This window comes from Syngnathus floridae, chromosome 7 (genome assembly GCF_059516105.1).
Source record: "Syngnathus floridae isolate MCC-2025c chromosome 7, RoL_Sflo_1.0, whole genome shotgun sequence".
In the NCBI taxonomy this organism is placed as follows: Eukaryota; Metazoa; Chordata; class Actinopteri; order Syngnathiformes; family Syngnathidae; genus Syngnathus; species Syngnathus floridae.
The window spans coordinates 16630213-16648443 of record NC_142419.1 but is presented as its reverse complement, the minus strand read 5'-3'; the positions used below and the strand labels follow the sequence as shown (position 1 = coordinate 16648443).

The 18231-nt window shown below is 44.4% G+C and overlaps 3 protein-coding genes and 1 long non-coding RNA gene across 5 annotated transcripts; 2 read left to right on the top strand and 2 right to left on the bottom strand.

The window, feature by feature from the left end:
- Positions 1 to 4011: 4011 nt before the first annotated feature.
- On the top strand, positions 4012 to 6887 carry LOC148395654 (extracellular calcium-sensing receptor-like). The gene is made up of 6 exons (XM_088381372.1): positions 4012 to 4214; positions 4277 to 4544; positions 4621 to 5412; positions 5496 to 5726; positions 5794 to 5917; positions 5977 to 6887. The coding sequence occupies exons 1-6, from the start codon at positions 4012 to 4014 to the stop codon at positions 6885 to 6887; spliced, it is 2529 nt and encodes an 842-aa protein (XP_088237498.1).
- A 424-nt stretch (positions 6888 to 7311) lies between these two features.
- On the top strand, positions 7312 to 10903 carry LOC148395653 (extracellular calcium-sensing receptor-like). The gene is made up of 6 exons (XM_088381483.1): positions 7312 to 7497; positions 7566 to 7851; positions 7925 to 8743; positions 8968 to 9189; positions 9257 to 9380; positions 9444 to 10903. Exons 1-6 carry the CDS (start codon positions 7361 to 7363, stop codon positions 10352 to 10354), a joined length of 2499 nt encoding a protein of 832 aa, XP_088237609.1. The 5' UTR covers positions 7312 to 7360; the 3' UTR covers positions 10355 to 10903.
- LOC148395652 (extracellular calcium-sensing receptor-like) lies at positions 10607 to 14789 on the bottom strand. 2 transcript variants are annotated; one of them, XM_088381481.1, is made up of 11 exons: positions 14156 to 14789; positions 13766 to 13995; positions 13612 to 13694; positions 13259 to 13438; positions 12958 to 13146; positions 12426 to 12893; positions 12152 to 12361; positions 11963 to 12086; positions 11696 to 11889; positions 11346 to 11627; positions 10607 to 11266 (listed from the first exon to the last, which is right to left on the bottom strand). In XM_088381481.1, the coding sequence occupies exons 1-11, from the start codon at positions 14422 to 14424 to the stop codon at positions 10844 to 10846; spliced, it is 2652 nt and encodes an 883-aa protein (XP_088237607.1). In that variant the 5' UTR covers positions 14425 to 14789; the 3' UTR covers positions 10607 to 10843. The 2 variants fall into 2 exon arrangements, with proteins under 2 accessions (XP_088237607.1, XP_088237608.1); XM_088381482.1 differs by having other exon boundaries at positions 12152 to 12319.
- Positions 14790 to 15102: 313 nt separating this feature from the next.
- LOC148395651 (uncharacterized) lies at positions 15103 to 17978 on the bottom strand. Its single transcript, XR_015859538.1, has 3 exons — positions 17839 to 17978; positions 17229 to 17471; positions 15103 to 15895 (listed from the first exon to the last, which is right to left on the bottom strand). It is a non-coding gene; the product is annotated as an uncharacterized LOC148395651 (long non-coding RNA).
- Between the last annotated feature and the right edge of the window lie 253 nt (positions 17979 to 18231).

The following is an 18231-nucleotide window of genomic DNA, read 5'->3' as shown; positions in this document are numbered from 1 at the left end:
TAAAATGTGAGTTTTTGTGTATGTATGCATTTCATTCATTCTGCCATTACAAATAAATTAAATCAATTTACTCTGCGTGTCTTTTAATCCTTTGGTAGTAAAGGTAAAAATTGTGGCTTGTTGAATTAAAGTATTAGGAATTTTAAAATAAAATCACATTTGTTTGAGAGCAAATATACTGTATGCATTTCATTCATTCTGACATTCAAAATAAAAAAAAAATTCTCTGCATGTTTTTTTTTATCCTTCGGTATTAAAGGTAAATTTTCTCTTGTTAAATTAAAGTCGTTAAAAATTTAAACAAATATTGTAAAATGATCATAAGAAAGATCATGAAGATTTTTTTGATGTAAAAAAATAAATGCACATCCACCTCCGAATCCCTTGACAGCCTGTCTCAAGTTCAAATGAACAATGATGGAACAGGACACGTTGTACTACAATTAAAAAAAAACAACAAAGACGAAAGGAGACCAGTGGGAGATGAACACATCCTCATCTTGGAACCTTTTTACCCGAAGGTACCGGCCCACAGGGAGAGGACAAAAGGCATCAGGCAAGAAATGAAACAATGTTGCTTCATCCTTCCACAACAACTTGAACAACAGGTGGCATGTTGCCTCGAGCAGAAAATAAGAATCCACGTTCATTAACTCTCTCATCACAACATGCTTGTCTGCTTTATGCCAATTAAGAGCTTGCTTGGATCTCTCATTTATTCCCTTGACTGTTTTTCTCCGGTTTTGACCTAAAGGCCTGCTTGCTATTGATCCACTTTTTAATAAGATGTGCAGTCTCTGTGTAGTTCTATTCAAATAATCAAAGTTCAGAAATATTGCATTTTTTTCCCAGTCAAAATGAATAATGCTTCCATTATTGTGGAAGCAGTTTGGGGCAAAATCTGTTTCTGTTCCATCACGTTAATTTTCACTGACGGAGTTTGTAGTGGTGTTGTCCCGCTTCTTTTGTTCAATCCATGGCACTCAAAACAAAATTAAGATGATGTGACATAAATAAAAGCTGAATTATATTATATTATGTTATATTATGTTATGTTATATTTGTTTATGTTATGTTATGTTATGTTATTTTTGTTTATATTATATTATGCTATGCTATGCTATGCTCTATTCTATACTATTCTATTCTATTCTATTAGTATATTATATTATATTATATTATATTTTTAATTCAATGTGTGTGTCAAGTGGTGTGTGTCAATCATGAAAAATACGTTTCAACGTCAAATCACAAACTATTTGTGTTCCCCTTTGAAATAACAGAAGGGTGAGGGAGTAGAAAGGTTGCTCCAACACGCCAATGTTCTTCCCGGGCAGGAACTGTAGGATGCTCAAGCCATGATCTGACCACCAAATAATCAATCGTAAAAGGCGTGCACTGGGTCAATTCCTGTCACATGATTTCCTCAAGTTTTGAGCTTGGAGAACGGCCATCAAGGTTGCCTCCTACTCCTGGATGGCAGTCGGGATGCTATAAAAAGTCAGGCCCCCCTCGGAAGAAGGCGGACTGTGCCAAAGGCGAATCTCTGAGATGACATCAGTGGCGTTGGTCTTTCTGGCACTGCTCACTTGGAAGGTGTCACTGGGCAGCTCTCGTCATGTCTACCATGAAGGCTCCAATATGTCACCTCATGTTCTCCAAAAAACTAAGCTAGCCTGTGACAGGTAAGTAACATTCTCTCTGTTTTTTCTCAAGGATCTGGACACCATCAATGGAATCATCTGCAACCCGACATGTAGCAGCTTGAATAACGATGGCCTAATTTTTACTTTTGTTTTGAAAGTAGTGCAATAATTGTCCTTTTGCACTAAACAGAGACTCCATACCTGTTTAGATCTCTTACGAAGACTTCTGTCCCGCTCAGGATCTTCTTCAGAAGAAATGCTACATTGAAGGACACACACCTTGCTGGACTTCTGATGCACGATGATCAAGAAGAAATAACTGCAAGGAAGCAACATACATTCCGACTATTGTGTCTTCAGCCGATTAAATATGTGTTGATGCATGTGAGTACGAGAGTCACATACGCAAGTTGCTTCTGTTTATCTTCATTCCGATTTTGAAATCTGTGCAGATAAACGCCAAATATTCCAGCAGACATCTGATTGGCTGCAGGTTTATCATCTCGGACCTCCAAAATGTGGACGATGACCCCGATCACATCATCGAGGAAAGATCATTCCGGGATAGTCGTACGTGTGTACTCCAGCTCAAGTTTGGGGCCGGAGGAATCATCAGGGTTGACATCCGGGTCTGCTGTGAGCAGGTTTTGCCTCTAAAATTTCCTCCAGAAAAAAATCATTTGATACAATTTATGTGATTTGATTGCTCTGAGGACAAAAAGAGTCTCTGTTGTGTCCATCTTCCAAAAGTGGACTTTGTCTTCTACCGTACCGTTAGGTACCGTTATTGCAGATCCCGTCAGGAACCTTTCCAACTCTCTCCCCAAAAGGTTCCTTTCTCACAAGATCAGGTAACAACAGACGGGAAGAGAAAGGCAAAATGTTTCTGGAGATCCCGTCCAACACGCTAATTTCTTCTCCACAGACACAATCAAATTCAGCCCAGGCAGGTCCGATACCAGCAGATGGGTCGGGAGGGTGTTTCTGGCCGCCGTTTTACTGGCGTGGCTTCACATCACCAGAATGAAAACATCACCGATCAGAACCGGCAACACCACCGTTGTGACGTTTCTTTCTTTCACACTGTGCTGGATTCCATCGCCTGTTAGTATCCGTCCGTCCTCCCAGAAGTTCTGGATAAGCTTAGTTGCCTGCTTCAAGTCTTCCTTGGGTAAAAATTCCCTTCTGCTCATCTCCTGTCGGGCTGCTTATTATGCCGTGGAGACATTACAACTCTGGTCTATGTTGGACCACTCGGACTTGGTGTCTCATTTATACTGTTTGTTTACGTCACTGTCCATGTTGGTTCTCGGGTTCTGGACACAGCTGACTCCCATAAGCGTCGTCTTACATGTGGAGCTGGTTGCCCCTATGCACGACTCGAGAGTGCCAATGAAGTACGTGCTGGTTGTGAAGATGAATCAAATAATGTGACAATGTTGGAAAGAAGCAAGTTTGCAAACCATTCAAGACTTGAGAATATTTCACAGCATTCATTGGTGTCTGTTTATCAAATGTTTATATCAGGGACATTTGTGTCTAAAATGTGTTGAGGAAAAAATAGGCAACCTCAAGGTGGAGCTTTTTCATAGCGTGGTTAAAAATGTTTGTCTCATTAAAAACTATAAACTCATGTTTTCCTGTGTATTGATAATTAGGCTTGAAAGAAATGACTTTGCATAAATTACAGTGGTAGACAAAAAAAATGCATAAACTTAAAACTTAACAACAAAAAATTTGTGACTGACATTATCGTACATCGTTCTTTTATTATGGTAATCCTGAATGTCCAATTAAATTGTTTACAGCAACTCAGTTGATATTTACAAACACATTTTTGTACCCATCTTAATTAAATGTTTTCCACTTCACCAGACTATTGTAGTCAGAAAAATATGATCACATACACATTACACTATCAATTGTGATTACCGTATTTTTTTTTCTTTATCTCAACATCAAAAAAAGGCCACCAGACAAAACTTATGAAGTTTGTTGTGACTCAGACAGTAAAAAAAAGGTATAGGTAATGAACAAAAATGTATATAACCCAGAGACTATAGGACAACTTAGTACATTCAAAAAAAAAATCAATAAATAATGCTGTAAAAGTATTTCATGACATTGTGCTGGAATATTCAATTTATTTTTTCTAATGAATTGAAAATAATGAACTATAATAAACATGGGGTTTTTTTTGGGTGGGACAGCATATCTGCCAGCCACCAAAACAAAATACTAACCACTGAAAAGCAAGTAGTGTTCATTTGGGAATTGTCAGAAAGCGCACATTGGCTGCTGTGTTGGTTATAAAGGTCAGCTCGCGGGGTCAGTGTTGCATCAGCGAAGAGGAGGGCGGCCGACGATGGGTTGGTTCACTTTCATCTTCGTCGTCTTGCTGGCAACCTCAAAGGCAGACGACCAAACATGCAAACTGATTGGGCAGACAGGTTTCTTGGAGTTCTCAAAGGAAGGGGATCTTCTGATAGGGGGCATTTTTTCCCTGGCAAGGACTCGAATATTAGACACCCATGACTACGAGGCGGTCCCTCATTCGTACTGCGTTAAGTAAGTAAAGGTAACCAGCTCCATCTAACGTCCACAAGCCTAACGCTTAAACTGGTTTACAGGTGGAATGATAGAGAGCTGAAGTTTGTCCGCACTGTGATGTTCACGGTGGAGGAGATCAACAGGAACTCGCAGCTTCTGCCGGGAGTCAGTCTGGGCTATCGAATCTACAGCGGCTGCGGGAGCGAGAACTTGATCCGAGCGGCCATAGAAGCCATCAGCCAGGATGAGTCCGATTGCAGGGGGCGAATCCAAGCTCTCCTCGGTCACTCGTCATCCGGAGTGAGCGAGGATATCAACCTCCTTCTGAGCCCGTTGTCCATTCCGCAGGTGAGGTGCTTCTCGGATGAGGTCCGGAAAATGGACGGGTAATAGAATGAATGTGTTTCTTTGATTTCACCTGAAGGTCAGCCATCTTTCAACGTGTGCTTGTTTATCGGATAAGACCCTGTACCCCACCTTCTTCAGAACGGTGCCGAGCGACCGCTTTCAGGTGCTGGGCCTGGTGCAGCTCATGAAGTACTTCGATTGGCGCTGGGTGGGGATCATTTATAGTGCATCCTTGTATGCTGATGAAGGCACGACTGAATTTATGGTTGAAGCAAAGAAGGAAAATATTTGTGTTGAATATCGGCTCGTTTACAAAAAGACCTCCAGAGAAACACATGAGGCCATTGTGAAGATGCTGAGGGAATCGTCATCAAAAGTGGTTCTGCTGTTCATGTCCTTATCCTACACCAAGTCCTTCTTATCTAAAATGGCCACTTACAATATCAGCGGAAAGCACTGGGTCGGCAGCGAGGCTTGGATCACGCAACAGGACCTGGCTTCGGTGGAGAGCAGGAACATTCTCCAAGGGGCGATGGGCTTTGCGCTTCCAGGGGCTTCCATTCCTGGGCTGGACGACTTCCTGCTCGACCTGAAGCCCCAGAGCGACATCATAAAAGCTTTCTGGGAGACGTTCTTTGACTGCAGCTTTTCTCCCTCCAACACGTCAACCCTGTGCACCGGTGGGGAGGACCTGAAGACGGTCTCTAGTGACTACACGGACGTGAGTCACTTCAGGGCCACGAGTAACGTGTACAAAGCCGTGTACTCGGTCGCGTATGCACTTGACGCTTTGTTGCAATGTGAAAATGGAGCCAATCCAACCACAGGAAGTTCCTGCGTGAACAAGAGCGAGGTCCAACCTAAGATGGTAAGGAGAAAACACACAGGATCCGTCTCGGAATGTAAAAATGTGTTATCTGGTATTTTTTATTTTTTGAAATGTATTTGTAGGTGTTGGAGCACCTTAAGTACGTGAATTTCACGACTCAGTACGGGGCCAAGGTATTCTTTGACAATAACGGCGACTCCATGGTCCAGTACGACTTAGTCAACTGGCACATAAGCGACAACGACACGGTTGAGATCGTGAACATCGGCCGGTATGACACGTCTTTTCCTGAGGGTCGGAAGTTTAAACTGAAGGAAGACGCCAAAATAGTCTGGGGAGGAAACAGCCCCGAGGTAAAGTGATGAGCTTTAAGGTCTTTTTGAAATGTTTTCCCATTGCTGCTTTGTTTTGCTCTTCCAGGTTCCCCGGTCCGTGTGCAGGGAACCGTGTCCTCCTGGGACCCGCAAGGCCATGAACAAGAACAAGCCCATATGCTGCTTTGACTGCTTCGAATGCCCTGAGGGGACAATAAGTAATCAGACAGGTATGGGAATCAAAGTCGAACTTGTTTTGGGCATCATTCAATGACATGTGTGTTTCCAGATTCTCCCGACTGTTTGACATGTCCAGCGGAATTCTGGCCCAATGCTGAGAAAGACCGTTGCCTTCCAAAACCCACCGAGTATCTTTCTTACGAAGAGATCATGGGTGCGCTTTTAACCGGGTTAAGCTGCGTTGGTGTTTTTTTAGCTTTTCTGACGTTCCTCATATTTCTGAAGCATAAAGACACTCCCATCATCAAGGCCAACAACTCGGAGTTGAGCTTCCTGCTACTCATCTCCTTGAAACTCTGCTTCCTCTGCTCTCTGACCTTCATCGGTCGGCCCACCGAGTGGTCCTGCATGTTGCGCCACACGGCCTTCGGTATCACTTTTGTACTCTGTATTTCTTGCGTTCTGGGCAAAACCGTGGTGGTGCTGATGGTTTTCCGAGCTACGTTGCCAGGTAAGAATGTGAAAATGTTTGGGCCGTTACAGCAGAGGCTTGTCGTTCTGGCTCTCACCCTGGTTCAGGTTCTGTTCTGTATCATTTGGCTTTGTACAAATCCACCATTCCCTGCTATGAATCTGAAATACTACAAGGAGAAGATCATCCTTGAATGTGCGCTGGGTTCCGCAATCGGGTTTTGGGGCGTGTTGGGTTACATCGGATTTCTGGCCCTCCTGTGTTTCCTACTTGCTTTTCTGGCCCGGAAGCTGCCGGACAGTTTTAATGAAGCCAAGCTGATCACGTTCAGCATGCTGATATTCTGCGCAGTGTGGATCGCCTTCATCCCCGCCTATGTCAGTTCCCCTGGGAAGTTCACAGTTGCCGTGGAGATTTTTGCCATCCTGGCCTCAAGTTTTGGATTGCTGGCTTGCATATTTGTTCCAAAATGCTACATTATTATCTTCAGGCCAGAGAAAAACTCCAAAAAACATCTCATGGGAAGAATACCACCAAAAATCCTTTAAAAACATCCCTTCATTTAAATCAGGCGAACTGCTAATTTGTATTGTGTACTCTTTCTGTTCATTGAATAAATTGACCTGATGACAATGGGCTGGTGTTTACATGAAAAATATCAAATCCATCTCAAGTTTAGGAGTAGTTAAGCACTCTCTCACATTCAACCTGGACCATCTTTGTCCAAACTGTTCACAAGCACAAACCCCCCCCAACAAATGACAACCCCTCGACAAATAGGAAGTGACCTCATCTTTATTCCACTCTCTTCTCTATATTCTGTGAGCACACTGATATGATTCCAACACGCCAAGGCTGGGTCCTCTGGGCATTACTTCCGCTGTTTATTTGGCTCATTTGCATTTATAAGAGCCGAGTCGTCGTCTCGCTTCAATAATGCAGCGCAAACATGCTGGGGAGAGCCGTCCTCGTGTCTTCTCTCCTGTCTCTGTTGGACTTTGAAACAGCAAGCGGCTGCGAGATGTTCGGCAGGTTCGACATGCCGAGTCTTTTACGGAGAGGAGACATTATGATTGGGGGCATTTTTCCAGTTTTTAATAAAGAGATAGGCAGAACCGTAAATTTCCAGTATCACCCTCCTGGAGTGGAATGCGCGGGGTGAGTTTGATAACATCGGAATAGTCAGGTCGACTATCCGTCCATTCATGGCTTTGTTTTATTTTTAGGTTTGACCTTCGAGCTTTTCGATGGACTCAAGTGATGGCGTTTGCAATTGAAGAGATCAACAACGATACGACACTCTTGCCTAACATTTCACTCGGGTACAGGATCCTCAACTCGTGTGCATCTCCCACCAACACTTTACGAGCTGCTCTAACACTCGCTGGTGGAAAAGAGGAGACGGAACCCAGCTCGTCTTGTTTCCCGGCTATATCTGCACTCATAGCGGAGTCCGGCTCGTCGCAGTCTCTCGCTGTAGCCGGGACACTTGGACCGTTCCAAGTACCCATTGTGAGGAAAGCCTTACTTCGGAATTATATCTCGATTGAATTGAACATGTTTGATCTTTGTTTTTGTCTCGTAGGTGAGTTATTTCTCAACGTGTGCCTGTTTAAGCGACAACTCAAAGTATCCGACATTTTTTCGAACCATTCCCAGCGACTTCTTCCAGGCAAAAGCTTTGGCCGCCCTGGTCAAACGCTTTGGCTGGCGTTGGATCGGGGCCATTCAGTCGGACAATGACTACGGGCGTCACGGGGTCCTCGCCTTTCAACACGAGCTTGAAAAGTTCGGGGTTTGTGTGGCATTCGTCGGAACAATACTCCGGACGTACTCTACGGAAAAGCTCCAGGTCGTTGTGGAAATGATCAAAGGATCAAGCGTTAAAGTTATTCTTGCGTTTGTACCTGAGGGTGACTTTTACCCTCTGATGAAAATGATGGTGCAACAGAACCTCACAGGGATCCAGTGGATCGCCAGCGAGGCCTGGATAACCGCAGCGCGACCGTCCAACCCGGAAATTTACCGAGCATTCGGCGGGGCGCTCGGTTTTGTCATGCCTAAGATGGCCATTCCAAAGTTGAAGTCCTTCCTCACTGGTATCAGTCCTTACGCTGATGCCAACGCAGCGTTTGTGAGGGAATTCTGGGAGATAATGGTGGGCTGCAAAGCTGTTCTACCAGGGGAGCAAGCTGACACTTCACAACGAATCTGCACCGGCAATGAGACGTTAACAGAATCCCAGGATGATTTCTTCAACGTCACTGAGCTGAGAGTTTCTTACAATGTGTACAAGGCCGTCTATGCTATTGCACATGCTCTGCACCAGTTGCTTTTCTGTAAATCTGCCAGTGGAAAATCAGCAAGACCGTGTATGAATGTGTCGGACATTCAGACAAAACAGGTGAGACTGAAATTTGTGACCCGGCACGAAGTTACTCTGATGCCCCTTCTTCCATATTCAAAAATTAGAAATGGATATTTATTTGAAGATTCAAAGTTGAGTTTAGATAGAAATGGGCACGGTCTATTTCCTGGTAATCTATCCATGGTGTCCTGGATTGGCTCCAGCGTTTCATACACGGTGTCCAATGCAAAAATTTAAAACTGTTTTGCTATTTTTCATAGGTGACGTATCACCTCCAAAGGGTTAAATTTAAGAACCAATTCAGTGATGACGTCTTCTTCGACCAAAATGGTGACCCACCGGCTTCTTATGACCTCATCAACTGGCAGCTGAGAGACGGGAAGGTGAAACACGTGACGCTGGGTCACTTTGCCTTGGCTGATAATGGCGACTATGAGCTCAGCATCCAGGAGGAGCAGATCGTGTGGCGAACGGGCAAAATGGTGAGCTCAGTTTTGATTCACTTAGACTCTGTTTTTTGCACCCTCTGTACTTTTTTCAATTCCTCAGGTGCCGGTATCGGTTTGCTCTGACGAATGTCCGGTGGGTACCAGAAAAGCTCAAATAAAGGGAAAACCCATTTGCTGTTTTGACTGCATCTCGTGCGCTGATGGTACCATCGCCAACAGGACAGGTGTGTGCATCAAACAAAAAGCACAATTCCCGATTCGGGGAATAAAACTTTGTCATCCAACAGGTGCAGCAGATTGCACGCCCTGTCCAAAAGAGTTCTGGTCCAATGAGAGGCGGGATGAGTGCGTTCCGAAAATCATAGAGTTCCTGACTTATCACGAGCCGATGGGCGTTGCGCTGACCGTCGTGTCGCTGCTGGGGGCCTCGTTGTCGCTGGCCACCATGCTGGTCTTCATCTACTTCAGACACACGCCGGTGATCAAGGCCAGCAACTCCGAGCTGAGCATCTTCTTGCTGTTTTCTCTCTTTCTGTGCTTCCTGTGTCCCCTCACGTTCATCGGCAGACCGACAACGTGGGTGTGCATGCTGCGCCATACGGCTTTCGGACTGACCTTCGCCTTCTGCATCTCCTGCGTCTTGGGCAAGACCATCGTGGTCGTGACGGCTTTCAAGGCCTCGTTCCCCGGAAGTAAAGCCGCCGGGAAGTTTGGGCCGAGGCAGCAACGGGTTATTGTTTGCTCTTGTACTCTGGTCCAAATATTAATATGTGTACTTTGGTTAAAATTAAATCCACCGTTTCCGGATACGGTTTTCCGACACAGCGATAAGATCATCTTAGAATGTAACACTGGTTCTGAAGCTGCCTTCTATGCCGTGCTGGGTTACATCGGTTTTCTTTCGCTTCTGTGTTTAGTTCTGGCATTTCTTGCGAGAAAGCTGCCGGATAATTTCAACGAGGCTAAATTGATCTCATTTAGCATGTTGATATTTTGCGCAGTGTGGATCACCTTCATCCCGGCGTACGTCAGCTCTCCCGGAAAGTTTACCGTGGCTGTGGAGATATTTGCTATTTTGGCTTCCGCTTTTGGTTTGCTTGTTAGCATTTTTGCACCAAAATGTTACATCATCCTAATAAAGCCAGAAAAGAATACCAAAAAGCATATCATGGGGAAAATGTTGCATACCGGTCCTTGAGGTTATTGACTTTTTGTATAATTGCAGCTTATTTCATTCCATGTACTCAAAATGACTGCATGAATATATTGTGGTTTGCTAAAAATATGTATTACCATTAATAATTTATTGGTTTTCCACTCAAGTTTACCCAAGCTATTTTTAAAACAAAATTTACTTTGATCCCAAAAACTCCGCTAAAAGTTAACTTCAGAATAAACAGTATGACAATTATGAAAATATACAGGACAATAAAATTGGTTATATATTTATTGCTGTTTTTGCATGCACAGACATAAAAACATTGTATTCCATACAATATAGTACATTTCCAGAAAAAGGTTGTTTTAATATTAATCTATTAGGAAAAGAATGCAGTGTGTCAGATATTGTTTACTTATATGGATATATGTATATTTCCTTATAACTTGCATTACAACAAATCTAAAAAAAAAATCTTATATTTCATATGTAGTGCATTGAAATAAATGATAACCTGACAATAAGTTGCTACCTGGCCATCAAATGTTTCTTGGTGTTTCTCTCCGGCCTCACAAGAATGATAAAACACTTTGGAGCAAAAATACAAAAAAGCAAGCCATAGCTGGAGGCCAGAATGGCAAAGATCTCCACGGCGACCGTGTACTTCCCGGGCGAGCTGATGTAGGCGGGCACGAAGGCGACCCACACTGCGCAGAAGATGAGCATGCTGAAGGTGATCAGCTTGGCTTCGTTGAAGTTGTCGGGCAGATTCCTAGCTAGGAAGGCTAGCAGGAGGCATGTGCAGGCCAGCAAGCCGATGTAGCCCAGCACCAGAGAGAAGCCCACCACTGAGACCATGTCACACTTGAGGGTCACCTTTAACCCCGGGGTATCATAGTCCGGTTTCGGTTGGGGCGGGCTCAGGGACAGCCAAATTATACAGATAATGATCTGATTGGACGGAAAGAGCATCAGGGTAGTACTTTTTCCAAGCTACTAAATTTAACCTCTTATTTCATAACATACTAACCTGTATGCAGGTGAATACGCAGACACTCCCTCTCTGTTGGCTCGGACCGAACCATTTCATCAAGGCTTCGGCGCCAGGCCGAGCCGAGCGGAAGGCCGCTAAGACCACGATGGTCTTGACTTGCAGGCAAGACACGGAGAGCACAAAACTAATGCCAAAGGCGGCCTGCTGGAAGCGACAAGTCCAAACGGACGGACGGCCGATGAACAGCAGCGAGCATAGGAAGCAGAGTTTGAGAGACAAGAGGAGAAGGAAGCTCAGTTCTGAATTGTTGGCTCGGACCTGAAAGGGGAAAGAGGAGACATCTTGTCATGTAGGCATCGCTACATTTTATCTGTAAGACGTCTCACCACGGGAGTTTGTCTGTAGTAGACGAATACCACAAAAACAGCGGTGGTCACCACGGTACCAGAAACAGCTACCGCAGTGAGGGTAATCCCTAAAGTCTCGTTGAAGGCCAGGAAGTCCAGCTGGCGGAGGACGCAGACCGTATGGTCCTCGTTGGACCAGAACTCAAGTGGACAGCGGTCACAATTGGGCGAATCTGAAATATATCAAGACAAGGGATCAGGAAATGAGACAGTATGTCAGTGACAAGTCTTGATATGTTCTCTCACTGGTCATGTTGTTTATTTGTCCTTCACCACACGGGATGCAGTCAAAGCAACACACGGGTTCTCCTTTCCTGGTGGCCACCCGGCTACCGGGAGGACAACTCTCACTGCACGTTGACGCGGGCGCCTAGAAAGTCAAATCATATCCTTACGTAGTGTGTGGGACAAACTGATCAGAAATCTTATAAGCACCTGACTGGATCCCGAGTGCCACTGCACGGCCGTGTCGTTCATGTGGATCTCGTAGCCGTCCACTCGGCCGATCAGAACAAGTTTCAGGGAACCGTCGGGGCTCTTCTGCCAGTTGACCAGGTCGTACTTGGCGGGGATGTCGGCACCTTGGAAATAAAGTTGCTCCCCCTGCGGGGTGGTGAAGTTGACTTCATTTAGGTGCTGCAGCAACTGAAAGGGGGACAGTGACATAAATGTTGTTGTAGATTAGTCAAGAAAATCAAAGTGTGTTTACCTCAGCAGGTTTAACATTTGTGGGGGAGGAGCAGGTGGAGTTGCCGTCCCCGGAGAAGCTGTCAGGACAGTCGAGGCTGTCGTGAAGGGCGTGAGCAGCGGCGTAAACAGCCAGGTAGACGTTGTAGGCCTGCCGCAGTTGCGAGGTGTCCATGAACAGATTGTCTACTCCCTCCAGGGACTCGTCCCCTCGGCACAGGGGCGGGGAGGCCGTGCGGTCAGGCGCACTTGTGCCGTCGGATAGCCGAGGGGTGCAAGCGAACTGCGTCTCCCAAAAGTCCCTCAAGATGTAATCACCCGGGCGAAGCGACGGGGTCAAGCTTCGGAGATAATCTTCGAATCCGACGATGGGAGAGCTCCGGATGGCCGTGCCCAGGACTCCGCTCGCCACTTTTGCCGTGACGGGGTGTTGGAGAAGATCGCCGCTGGTGCTCCAGGCCTCGCTGGCAAGGAACTGCCTGTCTGTCACCTGGCGTCAGCAACAATAAGGATCACGTCGAATCGGAAAGATTGAACGACTGTTTACATCTCACGTTTAGTTGGGCCAGTTGCAGAAACAGCTCCCTGACGTCCGTGTACCACGTGAAAATCAGGATCACTCTGGCGCTTGATGCTTTAATGGCGAGGGCAGCTCTCCTGGCATCATTCACAATGTTTTCTCTATTTAGAGTCTCCACAAAGGACAGACATACCCCGGATCCCTCGCTCTCCTCCTGGAACACCTAATATGATGATAAGCGTTATGAACTGCTCGGATGAACGGCAGCTGTGCACCAAAACAAACTACATTTAATTAGTAACTAAAAGTAAGCATTATTCCTGATACAATTTCACCTTGACAGCCACCAGACCATAGTCATTGTTTGCAACAACGGCGCCGATCCAGGTCCACTTGAAGTATATGGCCAGCCTGGCAATGGCCCGTGCTTGGTAGATGTCGCTAGGGATGGTTCGGAAGAAGTTGGGATACTGGCGCCTGTCGCTCAAACAAGGACAGCTCGACTGATAGCTCATCTAAGAAGCAAAAACGTATATATAGGATTCAATATTATTTCCCCATTTTATTTTAATATTTTTCCTTCTGAGATGATGCGGCAAAATATCTAAAAAAATGTTCAATTGACTGACTACGTCAATCAAAATAAAATGTTTGTATCACCTTCTAAAAAGTAATTTAATAAACTTACTAAAGGCACAGAGAGTGGCCCCAGCACATTGGAGAGTATCATGGCCGTTTTGGATGAAGCACCACCGATGATCAACGGAACACCTCACAGAACATTTTGGACCGTATTAAAATGTAAAACACGATGGTGTGCAATTGATATCACGAGTTGGTACCTTTCCCGTAGCTTTCTCCAGAACCGTCCTGCGGGGTTTCAGCTGGGTCGCAGGTGCTGCCGCCTCCGCTCACCAGCGAGAGGGCTGCTTGCGTGGCCCACGGGTGCAGGGCGCAGCTGTCGTGGATGTGGTAGCCCAAGGTCACACCCGGCAACAGGTGAGGACTCCGGTTGATCTCCTCCACGGCAAACACCATGGAGTAAATGTACTGTAAGGGGAGTTGCTCTAAGCTGGGGTGGAGAGGGACAAGACGACAAAACACCGATTGACTCGTAAAGATATCATCTGATTCTTGAATTGGATTGCAATTCAAGATGATATAATGAACAATCAACTGGAACTGAGATGCCAAAATGAATATGGGATAATAAATAAATGTCAAGGTTATACCCGGTACATTCTTTGTAGTCTGGTTCACCAATAAAATCGTAGTCTATGTCAGGAGGTTGGTAGTGGATATGAAAGAGTCCGCCAATGACGACATCTCCATCCTGGAAAAGCCCCGGGCTAGCGGGCGCTCCCCACCGGGAACAAGTCAGCGAGTGAGCCGCCTGCGAACCCATCATAAGGCCCGGCTGCCTGCTCACAAGCCCGACCAGAATCACCAGCGGGGCTGAGGAAGGCCACCGGCGAATGGAGAACCAGGACAGCCAAGACATGGATAACTGTGGATCAGAAAGAAACCGTGAATTATTAGTTGATAATTGCAGTAAACTGACATTTAGACGACCTACAGCCGAGAAGTACTTCGCCTCAGTGACCGCCCCGGCAGTTCTCTCTCACTGCGCCTCTATTTCTAAGTGTCATGAACTGCCCCCGGCGAGATGAAGCCCTAACAAACGCCCTTCTCCCAAACATGAAGCAAAAACAGTCATTAAGATAGACAGCTGTGTTTTTCACAAGAACAGCAAAGCAACAAAGTCACAGAGACAACCCACTCAGGGGTTCCACATGTTGAAGGACGGAGGAAGGAAGGAGGTCTTGATTGTCATTGTTGGCGTTCATTCAATCATTCAAGTTTGAATATTATCAATAGAGTTAGTATTAGGGTTAGGTTTAGGGGTTCCAGTCTCACTCGGATATATATATATATATATATATATATATATATATATATATATATATATATGTATATATATATATATATATATATATATATATATATATATATATATATATATATGTATATATATATATATATATGTATATATATATATATATATATATATGTATATATATATATATATATATATATATATATATATATATATATATATATATATATATATATACACACACACACACACACACACACATGTATATACACACACATATATATATATAAAAAAAATTTCTTTGACCCATGCCAACACACGACCTAAGGAAGTGCTGGATTCATTCCTTCCACTTGGCTGTGCTTCGTACATTGGGACGGCAAACCTGCCTACAAAGTACCGAGAGGGAACTCGCCTGTATTGCAGTAATTGTTGAGGGAATGGCTGAAAAAGAAAAGCTATTCTACTTCGCCTAGGTCCCGGTGCATCCTCGGCCTAGTCACCTAAGCTGGACTAGGGGATGTGAGTATTATGGGTAAGAATTTCGAGACTGTTCCAATTTGCCATTTTAAAGTCCAATATTAACGTATGTGGTGCAATGTGCTGTTGCATGAGCGAGGCTACACCTCATAGAAGACTGAGCCTGGATTAAGGTCCTTCCGCTCTGGACCACCACACCCTGCGTGCTTTGTTCCTAGAGTCGGAACTCAGGGGGGCCGCATACTTACCCCCTGAGTTGCATTGACCCTTCGTTAACACCGCTAGGTATCCAGGTCAAGCCGCTCAGGGCAGAAGAGCTGGGGATCAATCCATGCCGATCAGAGTGAGAACCAGCCGCGGTGAACCGCTGCCTTTCTCCTCCGATCAGGGTCCGAGAGAACTGGAGCCAGCCCTGACTAAGCAGTGCCTCTCCAGTGCTCTCTCCCGGTTGTACCTACAAAAGTAAGCTTCTTGAGAAATCTTCTTTGTCCCATGACAACGCACGACCTAAGGAGATGCTGGATTCATTCCTTCCACTTGGCTGTGCTTCGTACATCGCTAGGTTCCAGGGAAGGCAAACCTGCCTCCAAAGTACCTAGAAAGAACAGATCAGAGTGAGAACCAACCACAGTGCACCACTGCCTTTCTCCTCCAATCAGGGTCCAAGAGCACTGGAGCCCCTGAGCACTTACACCCTGAGTCACCTTGACCTTTTGTTAACACCGCTAGATCCGTTAGGTCAGGATCAATCCACCCTGATCAGAGTGAGAACCAGCCTACAAAAGTATGCTCCAATCTTCTTGAGCAATCTGCTTTGTCCCATTAGTACCTAAGGAGTTGCTGGATTTAATTCCGTCCACTTCCCTGTGCTTCATACACCGCAAGGCCCCAGGGAAGGCCAACCTGTTTTTGTTGCGGTTGTTGCCAGAGGGTCACTATTTCAGAAAGTTCCTACACTCACGGTTTCCATTTATTCAGGTTCCTGGTGGCGCCCTCTTGTGGATCCCTTGTGTCCTATCTGTCATTCTCCCGGCAGTTACTCCAGGTAAATTTGGATATACTTTCAAGCAGCCCTGAGCGTGGCTTTATTGGATTTCCGATTGTTAGTCAAAACCTATTTTAATGTTCACAACCCTGAGTAGTGTGTCTTCAAATATGGCTGCGTCCTTTGTCCCTGTTGAGTACAAAAGTTGCTTATCCATTTCACACCATTCACTATCTTACTATTTTACTTTTTTTTTATCCCCTACACTTTTGATCTCATTGATTTTAATGTTCAGCTATCAATTTTATTTTGATAGTTACTCTTTATTGGTATTGTACTTTTATACTGTAATTCAAACATCCAATTATCACATTTCATTATATTGCACTTCAGTTTTGACATTGGGGATTCCACTGGCAGAGTATCCCATTTGATGTGATTCCTTCGGATCACTAAAATCTTCACAGCATCTTTTATTGGTATCCGCTCTTACCTTATTTTGGGTGTCCCTTACACTCACGGTACCATGATTTTTCCAAAATGGCCGCCACAACGTCCGGTCACCCTCGGGCACCTCCTGGTGGTTATCCCTAGTATTCTGCTTGGTTTACCATGCATTATTATGATTGACTGATTGATTTAGCATGCATTATTATGATTGATTAACCATGCATTAACATGTGTTATTATTCTGTTTAAGTTACCATGCATTCTTCTTCTTCTTGACTTAACATGTGATATTGTGATTTACCATGCATTATTATTATTTTGTTCACTTATTATTTTCTGTATTTATTATATATATAATTTATTTTCTGTATTTATTATATACATATTTATTTTCTGTATTTATTATATATATATATATATATATATATATATATATATATAGGGTCGACGTCACGATCGAAATTAAATTCAAGTAATAGCTACGAAAACGTACAAAGGTTTTCGGAGCACAAGCGAGCGGTAGCCATTTTGGGTTCGTTTGGAGCAGATGGGGCGCCGGTGGACTCGGAATGACCTATGAAATAAAGTCTCATCACTAAAACATTGCGTTGCAGCACAAACAAATTTGTTTTACGGCACAAACGAAATGAACTGTTTTCCTTCGACGTTGCGTGGGGTAGGGGGCCAGCTTCACGCAGGTGTAACGTAGGTAACAAGCGCCGTGGCCGTTTGTGACCTGAAAATGAAAGAAAATGTCACGTTTGTTTTGAAAATTTGCATTATTTATTCAAATGTTATCGCTTTTTTTATGGACATTTATTGAGCGCACAGCCATGCCACTCGAGACTTTCCAAGATATTTCATGTGGGGAATTTTGTCCCCAAGTGGATACTTTTCAGTTGTTATTCTCATCAATTTGCCCAACAGTGACCGGTATGTCGACCTCAAGGTCATCAAGGAAACAGTCAGCCTTAACGGTCGATCAGTGAATTTTTGTTTTCTCCTTTTGTTGCTTAATGTCGATCGTACGCAAAAATGACAATCGGTGTCCCCATTGTGACCTGCGGTGAACGGGAAAGAAAATGTTTGTTTTCAAAACTTACATTATTTATTCAACTGACTTCTATTTAGCGTGCAGTCATGTCGCTCGAGACCTCCCAAGATATCTCATGCCGGGAATTTTATCCCTAAGTGGATATTTTTTAGTTGTTATTATCAATTTGACTGATAGTGAACAACTATGTGTCTTTGTGCTCTTATTAAACAAATGTATCGTTGTGGAAGAAGCCTTGAACGTTCTGACAACTCCTCCGCAACAAAGCCAAAGGAGCGCGCGTGATGAGGCGTCAGCCAAGAACTTCATGACTCGAATAAATACATTTTTGAATGACTTTATTTGTTTCAAACATGTAAACATCATCAATCAAATGAAGACACATGACAATAAAAAGCAAAAACAAGGTGAACGTCATTTAAATTATGACTTTGTATACATG

Coding starts and splice junctions, on each gene's coding strand:
- LOC148395654 (XM_088381372.1), top strand. CDS start 4,012: ATGGGTTGGTTCACTTTCATCTTCGTCGTCTTGCTGGCAACCTCAAAG. Junction 4,215..4,276: donor CCTCATTCGTACTGCGTTAA/GTAAGTAAAGGT, acceptor ACTGGTTTACAG/GTGGAATGATAGAGAGCTGA. Junction 5,727..5,793: donor GGGGAGGAAACAGCCCCGAG/GTAAAGTGATGA, acceptor TTGCTCTTCCAG/GTTCCCCGGTCCGTGTGCAG.
- LOC148395653 (XM_088381483.1), top strand. CDS start 7,361: ATGTTCGGCAGGTTCGACATGCCGAGTCTTTTACGGAGAGGAGACATT. Junction 7,852..7,924: donor GACCGTTCCAAGTACCCATT/GTGAGGAAAGCC, acceptor TTTGTCTCGTAG/GTGAGTTATTTCTCAACGTG. Junction 8,744..8,967: donor CGGACATTCAGACAAAACAG/GTGAGACTGAAA, acceptor TATTTTTCATAG/GTGACGTATCACCTCCAAAG.
- LOC148395652 (XM_088381481.1), bottom strand. CDS start 14,424: ATGTCTTGGCTGTCCTGGTTCTCCATTCGCCGGTGGCCTTCCTCAGCC. Junction 13,695..13,765: donor TGGAGAAAGCTACGGGAAAG/GTACCAACTCGT, acceptor ATGTTCTGTGAG/GTGTTCCGTTGATCATCGGT. Junction 12,894..12,957: donor TGCAACTGGCCCAACTAAAC/GTGAGATGTAAA, acceptor TGCTGACGCCAG/GTGACAGACAGGCAGTTCCT.